Genomic DNA, 10,669 nt, shown 5'->3' on the forward strand with positions numbered 1-10,669 from the left:
AAAATGTAGTGATAAAAACTCTCCCAGTCTCATCTCTGTTGTGTCCTTCCCTCCCTGCCTTGGCTCACACTAGCCTTAGCCTTGGGCAGAGGGTTCAGAATTTGAAGTCCAGCAGGTGCCTAAGTGGTTCGCAGAGGTCTTGAATCCCTGGCCATGGGCAGACTCGGCCCCTCCTGACAGCACTGTATATCCATCTTGCTGGCCACTGTACATCCATCAGATAGGCCAGCTTGGAACAAAACTTGTGTCTTGCCTGAGCTACTCTACTGAGGACAGGAAGCAACCAATAAACTATAATATCCTGGTATTTCTCTGCCAAGCCTCAATGGATCATCCACCCCAAGATACAACAGAGGAAATTAAACCTGCTGTTTCACTGCTCTCTAACAAGACACGTTGTCTCTCCCGCTTGGGTTGGAGGGGGCCCCACTTCTCCAGTCCTCACACAGTGGCCAGCTCCATCTCTAGGGTCTCTCACAACACCTCTCCATCTCCAGTTCTGTGTCACTGAATCTCTCAAATGCAACAATTTCATATTATATGGAGTATCCTGCCAACAGGGACTCCCATCAATGGGGTACACACACAAACATGTAGATTCAGATTTTATGCATAGTTAGGCTTGCTGAAACAGGGCAGTGGAGGTTTAGGGAAAGACCCAACTGGCTGACTAACCATTACAGAGAATCCTGTAATTATGAAGACCTCTTGCAGTCTTTCGCAGTGAGCCTTGTGCCCCATCCCTGCACAAGTCCCTAGCCTGTTAAGATACAACCAGCAGAACTCAAGGATCTACATGTCTAGTCTTCACTAGCGAGTGGGTGGTGGCACAAGATATACAGTTTCCTCCCTCAATCCACCTCCAGGGAAAGGCCAGACAAGAGTGAATGAAAAATGACAAGAGTGAAAAGGCACTGCTGGATCCAAGCCACAATTTAATCTGTACATATAAATCACTCAGTAAGGAAAAGATGGAGGACTTGCTGCTCTGAACTATTTTTTTCTCTGCAACCTCTTGAAGGCCTCCTAATCTGGGCCCCAGAATCAATCTAGCTGAAGCAATGGTTGGTCTCCAGCACCTATCAGTGTACTGGTTGGCAATTTGTGTTGGTCATCATTGCCCTCACAGTACAATACTAGGATTTTTGCCTATTCTCTACAGATGGAAATACATGGCTATAGATCAACCATTTGGTCTCAGTAGAGAGGGGGATGTCAAGAGTAAAAGCAATTTTCTGTTCCTTCCTAAAACACTGTGACAGAGAGTTCAGAATTCATTTACAATTCCAAGCAAAGCCTGAGTTTTTCTTTGGGAAGGAATGCTCTTCTCAGGGCCTTCTATATGTCACCAGCCAGAACAGTTGCCTGGCCATGCAATTAATTCCCTTGTTCAACAAATATTTATTAAACTAAATACTGTTACATGTCCTGGGGATATGACAATGCACAAAACAGAACTCCTGGCCCCCTTGGAACTTACATCCTACTGAATGGAAAAAACAAGAAATAAGTGAATCATATGTTTATAAGTACCAAAAAAACATAAAGCAGGGAAAAAGGATACAGAGTGTTGATGGTGGGGGGAGGTTTTAACTGTCAACAGGGTGATCAGAGAAGGCTTGAGGAGATAACATGTGAGCACAGACAAGAACAAAGCAAATGAAAGAATGCTGCAGGTAACTCTGGTACAGAGAGAAGAGCTTGTGCAAAAGCCCTGAGGCAGGAGGGTGCCCGTTATCTCCAGAAACAGCATGGAGACCAGTGTGGCTGAAGCAAAATGAATGACAGGAAGAGTTGTAGGTGATGAAATTACAAAGCCACCTTTGTAAGTACTTTAGATTTACTTTAAGCAAACCGGGGAGCCAATAGAAGTCTATAGGCAGAGAGCCACATAATCCAACTTACCAGAACAGGATCCTTCTATCTGCCATGTGAACAACAGAGTTGGGGAAACTAAGACTGAAGAAGGGCGATCAGGAAAGACGTCTGTGGCTTAGAAAAGATTGTTGGTGGGTAAGTGCTGAGGAATGGTTTAATTCTGGATAGAGTCTGAAGATAAAGAAGATAGGATTTGCTGACATCAAATGTGGGATACGGAAAAAAAAAAAGGAGGCAATGATATTCTGAGCAACTAGAAGAAAGGAGTAGCCATTTACTGAGATGGAGAAGATGAAGGGAGCAAGTTTCGGTGTGAATATTAGGAGTCTGTGTGGTTTGAGACATGTTAGATTTGAGATGCTTATCATACATCTCAGTAGGCAGCTCCATGTGTGGGTCTGGCAGGAGAACTGGCCTGGCCTGGCCACAGACACTTAGAGAGACCTGGGGTAAGAAGCAGGTGATCACTATGAGAATGAGGATGAACAGAGAAGAGATGAGGCCCAAGGACTAAATTCTGGGGCACCCCAAGTTATGGGGTGAACACATGAGAAGTCAGTAACAAAGTTGAACACATGAGAAGTCAGTAACAAAGCTAAGACAGATTAGCTGGTAAGGCAGGAGGAAGCTCGGGTGTGTGTCAAGACCTTGGAAACCAAGTGAGAAAAATGTGTCAAGGAGATGAAAGGCATCAACTGTCAAGTGCTGTTGAATAGGACAAGGAGGGTGAGGACAGGGCGGGAGCCATGAGACAGCAGTGTGCAGTCCCCAGCGAAGTGAAAGCCTAGCTGGAGCCGGTTCAGGAGAAAGCAGGACCAGTGGGCTTAGAGACAGGGCAGGGGGACAACTTTTTTGGGGGTGGTGGAGAGGGGCAGAGGGAGAGGGAGAGAGAGAGCATCCAAGCAGACTCCATACCCAGCGCAGAGCCTGATGTGGGGCTCGAACTCATGACCCTGAGATCATGACCTGAGCCGAAACCAAGAGCTTAACTGACTGAGCCACCCAGGCGCCCTGAGTGATTTTTAAACTGAACTGTGCTTTAATCAAAAGAACTGCAACTATCCCAGATAAATCTTGAATATTCATAAAATGGATACTATTTAAAGATGTCGACAAACTTTAGAAGTAGACATAGTTTCACCAGTATAACCCTATCTTATTGGGGTTCCTGGGGTAATATTCTCTCTGCAAACTGAATCGTGTTTGAAGCTAATATATCACGGGTGATGCAACACAGCTAAGCTTCCACAATGTTTTAAGTCAGTCCCTGAGGGATCAACTTGGTAAACATGAAAACAGAGTTTTCTCTAGAGGAAGTAGTATTTGCAGAAAACAACCATGCAAAAAAGTTAAAGGATATATTCCCTAGTCTTACATCTGCTTCTTATACAATTTTACTTGATAATTCTATTCAACAATATTCTATTTCAAATATTTAATTACTTTCATATTCACTTAGGTATTTGCAAGGGTGAGATGTTATAAAACTATGTTTCAAAGGTTTGAAATAAACAATAATTTGATGTTTTGAATCAAGTGTGGTGAAATTGTGAAAACAAACACCAGTCCATGGGTGCAATGGGCCAATGTGACTTCCGCCCATAATAAAGGGGCCAGGTGAGATCCTAAGTACCACTGACCTTTGTTTCTCACAGCAAGAATCCAAGACACCGCTATCCAGTAGAAATAAAATGTAAGATACCTTTGTAATTTTAAATTTTCTAGTAGCCACATTTAAAAAAAGTAACAAGAAACAAGTAATTGTAAAGAATATATTTAATGTAATTCAATATATCTGAAATATTTTTCAACATGTAACCAACATAAAGAGTAACTAATGGAATAGTTTGCATTCCTTTTTGTACTATGAATGCTAAATCCTGTGTATATTTTATACTTACAGTACATCTTAATTCACATGTAAAATTTTAATAGTGAAATGCAGTCTTACCAAAACAATAAAATTTTGCTTAATGGATAAATATTTTGCACTGCTTCAGCCTTTATATTTAAGTTTAAGTTAGTTAAAATTAAACCAAATTTAAAATTCATTTTCTCAGTTACACTAACCATATTTCAAGTGCTCGACAGTCACCTAGATAGGGGTTGCCATATTGGACAGCGGTTTCTTGGCACCAGCTGTGAGCTTATTAGAAATGCAGTATCCCTTGGGGTGCCTGGGTGGCTCAGTCAGTTATGTGTTGACTCTTGATTTCGACTCAGGTTGTGATCTCAGGGTTGTGAGACAGAGTCCCGTGTTGGGCTCCACGCTGAGCATGGAGTCTGCTTGAGATTCTCTCTCTCCCTCTCCCTCTGCTCCTCCCCCACTCGCTCACATGCACGCATGCTTTCTTTCTCTCTCTCAAAAAAAAAAAAAAGAAAGAAAGGAAAAAGAGAAAAAAAAAAAGAAAAGAAGAAAAGAAATGCAGTATTTCAGGCCTCTCCCCAGACCTACTGAGTCAGAATCTGTGCTTTAATAAATTCACAGGTGATTGGTATACACGTTAAAATTTAAGAAGCACTGTTATAGATCTCTTTAATTGTTTTATCTTTCTCATCACTGACTTTACCATAGTTCAGGTCATTACTGCCTCTAGCTACACTATTTTAACTGTCTCTTAATTAGTCTCTCACCTCCAATCCACAATTAATCTTCTGGAAACACTGCTCAAAGACTTTAAATGATTCCCTGAATGCTTACTGAATTAAGTCCAAACTACTTGCCTTAACATACAAGGTCTTATCCCATATGGCCATGCCCTGACTCTTCCACCCCATTTCATTCACTAAACCCCTCCAGCAATGAGAAGCATCACAGGGTGTGCATTCTTTCTGCCATTTAATACTTACCATGTGTTATTCACTGAGCTATATGACAGGTAAACATGGATAAAGTCAGGTTCCTGCTCTAAATTACCTGACAAGAGATGGAGGAAGGAGCATGTATTTAAACAACCAATTAATATAATTGTGAAAATGGAGTTATGCTCAAGTGCCACAGGCAGAGAGAGGCAGAAATTCTTAACTAGTAAGGAAGACTGAGGAGTGGGGGAGGGACAAGGGAAAAGGTTTCAGAGAAGAGGGGATATTTAAGAACTTGAAGAATGTACAGAATGCCGCCCTACAGCAAAGGGAAGGGCATTCCAAACTAAGAAAATAACAACATAAATGCATAAGTATGAAATGGTATGGCGTACTGAGGGAAAAGCAAGTAATTCACTCAGGGGGTCAAAAGAAAGGGGAATGAATGGCATGAGGTTGAAGTATTGGCAGACCACTTCAAATTTATTATTCATTTATTTGTACCCAAAGTGGTTCCAAAGAAAGACTATCCGAGGCAGTTGGTAGGAGATGAAGGTAAAATATATTTTGGATTATTCCACTCCACATATATTTTGCAATAATCAAATCACACTACGAACAACACCCTTTGAACTCCCTTTGAGTGGTCCCTCTATGCGTTAGGTCTTATGATGAAATATTTCAGGCATTACAAAGCATATAAAATAGTTTGAAAGACAACAATAAAAATGAGCATCCATGAATCCACTACTACCCTAGCCTTAAATAGTCCATCTGTTTCCTTCCAAGATTATGTTCCCTTTCCTCCTTACTCCCAGATGAGCAGAATTCTGAATTTTGTATTAATCTTCCATTGCTTTTCTTTCAAGTTTTACCACTTGTGCAAGCTGACTCATATGTTTTTAGCTATTAATAAATAATACTTATATGCATTCTTCTGTACTTGCTTCTTTTGCTTAATTTATGTTTTTGCAATCCATCCATACTGATAAGTCAAGCTCTAGTCCATTCACTTCCACTACTGTTAAATGTTCCACTGTTTTGAATATACAGTAACACATTTAGCTCTTCTGTTGATGAACAATTATAAAAAATGCTACCAAAAATATACCAGATTGATATATTCAAGAGTTTCCCTTTGATATATCTGGTGGTAGCGATGTTATTTTAAATACTGAACAACCTTGGGAGGCCTGGATGACTCAGTCAGTTAAGCATCTGCCTTCGGCTCAGGTCATGATCCCAGGGTGCTGGGTTCAAGTCCTGTGTCAGGCTCACTGCTCAGTGGGGAGCCTGCTTCTCCCTCTGCCTGCTGCTCCCCCTGCTTGTGCTCTCTCTCTCTGACAAATAAATAAGTAAAATCTTAAAAAAAAAACAAATATTGAACAACCTATATGGCATGGGTACTGATCAGTGACAAGGGGAGGTGGCCATAAACCACTGGGTAAGGTTGCACACCAATTTCAGTCTTGACTAGCAGAATTGCTAGGACACAGGAAATGCACGTCACATAATGAAAGTGATTGACTGTATGTATGTATACTCCCCACTCCCGAGGGGAGTGTGTGCAAATTCCTGTACTTCCCCATCCTCACCAAATGTCTTATCTCCTAAATTTAAAAATCTGAATGGTATGAAATGCTATCTTGTGTTTTTAATTTGCATTTCTTTGATTGCTAATGAAGTTCTTGCCATGTTTATTCAACATTTATGTTGCACTTGGCCTTAGAGTCTATTTTGCTGATATTAATATAAGCTACATCAACTTTCTTTTGGATCAGGTTGCTGGTATATACATTTCCATCCCTCTTCCAACATTTCTCTATCTTTAAAATTTAAATGTATCTCTTGTAAACATCATCAAGTTTGGTTATGTTTTATATCCAGTCAGAAAATACTGTAATTTCCTTTTTGGAGCACTAACTATAATGAGTGATATTGTTATGCATTATTTTACGATTATTTTAGTAGTTAGACCAGAGATTTCAATGTGAATCTTTGACTTATTACAGTCTCATACAAATTCTCACATTCTCACTTTTCAACAGTGCTGCAAGTTTAGTACCATTTAACTCCATTTACCCCTCTCCTATCTTATCTTGTAATTATTGTCACACATTGTTGTTCTAGATACACTTTAAATTCCACAAGACATTTCAATTACTGTCTTGATTGGCCCACATGTACATCCTGGATTGTCTGCTGACTCGAGCTACACCTGGGACTGAAAGAATAATATTCCATTATAATAGAATATATAAAATTTCTTTATCCTTTCATCCATTGAAGGACACTTAGGATGCTTCCATAGCTTGGCTATTATAAATAATGCTGCAATAAACATACCTTTTCAAGTTAGTGTTTTCACTTGCTTCATATAAATACCCAGAAGTGGAATCGCTGGGTCATATGAGTAGTGCCATCTTTATTGTTTTGAGGAAACTCCATGCTTTTTTCCCATGGCTACACCAGTTTACATTCCCACCAACAGTGCATGAAGGTTCTCTTTTTCTCCACATCTTCACCAACACTCATTATTTCTTGTCTTTTTAAAAATAGCCAACCTAACAGGTATGAGGTGGTATCTCACTGTGGTTTTCATTTGCATTTCCCTGATGATTAGTGATGTTGACCATCTTTTTATATAGATGGCTTCCTATATTACTCAGCATAAAAGTCATAGTTCTTACTATGGTCTCCATGATCTTATCCCTTTACAACTCTTCCTTGTTCACATTAGCCTCCTAGCTGTTTCTCAAACATATCAAGCTGATTGTACCACAGGGCTTTCGCACCAGCTTTTCTCATTGCCTCGAAAACTCTCCCCCCAGATATCCACACAATAGTCTCCCTTACTTCATTCAGGAATAGGCATTAATAAGAATTTCCTTAACCACCCTATCTAAAATAGCACTTTCTCTCCCTTGTCAACACCTGACATCACAGAGCATTATCATTCCTGTTTGTTGTTTATTTCCCTTAACCAGAATGTAAGCTCCCTGAAAGTGAGGGTTTAAAAATTTTTTGTTGCCTAGTTCCTACAACATGAAGAAGTATTTATCAAATTCATTAATTCACTCATTCATTCAACCAGACAACAAATATTTAGCATACCTATTATAACAGGCATTTTTCCAGATGCTGGGGACACAGCAGTGAACCAAACAGGCAAAAACAGAAAAAATTCTTCTCCTCATGGAGCTTACATATTTATAGAATAAATTAATGAACTGTTAATACTATGAGCTTATAGAAACAAAAGGTTATAGGCACATAAAAATTTTAAAGGGTAAAGAAGGCCACTAGGTTGTGGCCAACTTTTTTTTTTTTAAGTAGGCTCTTTGCCCAGCATGGAACCCAGCGTGGGGCTTGAACTCACTACTCTGAATCAAAACCTGAGCTGAGATCAAGAGCTGGGCGCTTAATCAACTGAGCCACCCAGGCACCCCCAGCCACCTTTCTAATAAATATTCCCAAGTTTTCATTGATAAAGAATTACAACTATGGATCAAATTTTAAAAACCATTGGGACTATCTTTGGTGTCTTATAAAAATCGCTGCTTCCAAAACTAAATGAAGTTTGTTTTCTTTTGTTGACATAAGAACATCTCAGGATTGATTTTGTACAAGGATTGATTTTGTACAAGGATTGATTTTAGATCTAGGTTACACAGAAACATAAATGTAAAACATGAGAAACCTGTTTTATCAGTTATTCTAAGAGTGGTACATTTTCAAGAACAGTATCTCATATTCTGAATTTGAACATATGAATGCTGGGAATATAAATACTTTGAGGGACCAAACTTCTTTTTCCTGGTCATAACACAAAGTCCACAGTTTATAATAAATAATATAATAATATTAGTTGTATTAAAATGTCTTCTGACATTACCAATCCAAATTGCCTTCCAAAATTAGTCTAAAAGAGAGTTTACATTTTACTTTCTAATTATGAATGACGATTTATTTTGTGTTATAAAAGTAGTAATTGTTTATTGTCCTAGAATGCATAAAAACACATCTGGATAATGTTCCTTACAGAAATTGAAGAAGGGGGAAGTGTATAAAATGAATAAAAATCAGTAGTATAAATCAGATAAATTATTATGTATTCCTAATCCTTTGAAACAAATAGTAGAATGTTGATATTGTGTATACATGACAAAATTTCGTATTAATCAGAAGACTAAAGCCACTTCTAAACGCGATCCTTGACACTACCACCAAGGTTACTCTGTGTGAACCCTGGGTCATAAATGTGTTTAATAAGAAAGAAAATTTAACCTAAAACAACCTAAGGACAATCTTGGAAGGCTGGTTTAATATATTTACAGGATTCCTAAGCTTAAATTAAAAATCCAACTACAGGGCGCCTGGGTGGCTCAGTTGGTTAAGCGACTGCCTTCAGCTCAGGTCATGATCCTGGAGTCCTGGGATAGAGTCCCGCATCGGGCTCCCCGCTCAGCGAGGAACCTGCGTCTCCCTCTGGCCCTCCCTCCTCTCATGTGCTCTCTCTCTCTCATTCTCACTCTCTCAAAATAAATCTTAAAAAAAATTAAAAAAAATAAAAATCCAACTACATGGACGCTAAAATGTTACACTGGCCAATGTAATGTATGGTGATTAACATAACATAATAATTAAAAAATCAATAAAAATAAAGCTCTTCTATTACTTTCAAAAAAAATGTTACACTGGCCAATGGACAAGTAGAGCTGAAAGATAAAACGCAGGAAATCTAGTTAAATTTGAATTTCAGATAAACAAGTCTTTTGGTAGAAATATATTCTGTGCAATTTTTATACTAAAAGTTTACTCATTGTTTATCCAAACTTCAAATTTCCCTGGGCAATCTCCACTTTGATTTGCTAAACTGGGAACCCTAAAACAAAATGAATTAAAACCTCGGTGTATTTCGAAGCAGTAACCTAAGCCTCAAGGTTCATTTGAGAAAGTGCAGGTGCTATACCTGCGCTCTAAATTCTCTCCATCATACCCCTTTTTGGCTTCGCAAAAAATACTCTAGGGAGCCTCGAAGTGTGGCTCAATAACGTTAACGTGGAATACGAAGAGGAAAGATGTGGCTTTGTAAGAAGAGTTCTTAATTCAGACAGGCACGTTTCTGGAAACGATGGGGAAGAGGAAGACGCGCGCGGCGGGAAGCTGGGCACAAACCGGACCCTCGAACCCTCGGAGGAAAAGGGCGCGCGGAGGCGGGACAGCGCCGGGCAACCGCGCAGGCCGATCGATTAGCGCGCGCGCCTGGCGGGGGGCGCGGCCGCCGGGATAGACGAAGGGCGCCCGTTACAGCTTAACCGCCGGTCGGACAAGGGCGCGGGAGGGCGCCAGCGGTCAAACACCTCATACGAGAGCGGGCGACAGCGCCAGGCTCTCACGTCGCCCCGCTTCTCTCCTCCCCACCCCCACCCCCACCCCGGGCCGCCCTGGCAATCCCGCAGCCCCGAAGCCGGAGAAGCTAGCCGCAGCTCACTGATTTGAGTCATCCTGGAGATGCAAAAGCAGGAGAAGCTGAAGAGCATGACGGCGGCCAGGGCGATCAGCGCGTTCACGTGCTTGGTCCTCATGGAGCTGGCCTGACTGCCGGCAACCCCCAGCGTTGCGAGTGGTGGCGACACGGAGCGCGCCCCCCGCAGCGGAGGAGGAACGCAGGCCGCGCCTGCGCCGCGGGGCGCGCGCCCCCGCGCCCCCTGCCCCCCATCCCGCCCCTGTCGTTGGGGACCCCAGCATGCCCGCCCGTTGGGAGCCCCCTTCCGTGGCTCAGCACTTAGCATCTCGAACACGTTGCTAGGACCGCTGGTGGTTCAACGCCATAAACTTTGGGCAAGTGCTCCACTGCCTAGCATGTGGTTGGTGGGTGCGCAGTAACTGTTACTTTATTTTCCTGTAGCTGTACTTCTGTGCCAGACCCTAGGCTAAGCAGTTTGTATATATTATCTTGGTAAATCCTCAAACATCCCAATTTTTT

At 41.2% G+C, this 10,669-nt stretch overlaps 1 protein-coding gene across 4 annotated transcripts in view; it reads right to left on the reverse strand.

The window, feature by feature from the left end:
- MGAT4D (MGAT4 family member D) overlaps positions 1–10,361 on the reverse strand; it is a 51,217-nt gene extending 40,856 nt beyond the window's left edge. For all 4 annotated transcript variants that reach the window (XR_003520851.1, XR_003520850.1, XR_003520849.1 and 1 more), the window contains exon 1: positions 10,175–10,361. Coding sequence is in view for 1 of the 4 variants with exons in the window: in XM_027599234.1 (XP_027455035.1) it covers positions 10,175–10,268 (94 nt within the window). In the remaining 3 variants the exon portion in view is untranslated. The remainder of the gene's footprint in view (positions 1–10,174) is intronic.
- Positions 10,362–10,669: the final 308 nt, after the last annotated feature.

This window comes from Zalophus californianus, chromosome 2, assembly GCF_009762305.2.
Source record: "Zalophus californianus isolate mZalCal1 chromosome 2, mZalCal1.pri.v2, whole genome shotgun sequence".
Lineage (NCBI taxonomy): Eukaryota > Metazoa > Chordata > Mammalia > Carnivora > Otariidae > Zalophus > Zalophus californianus.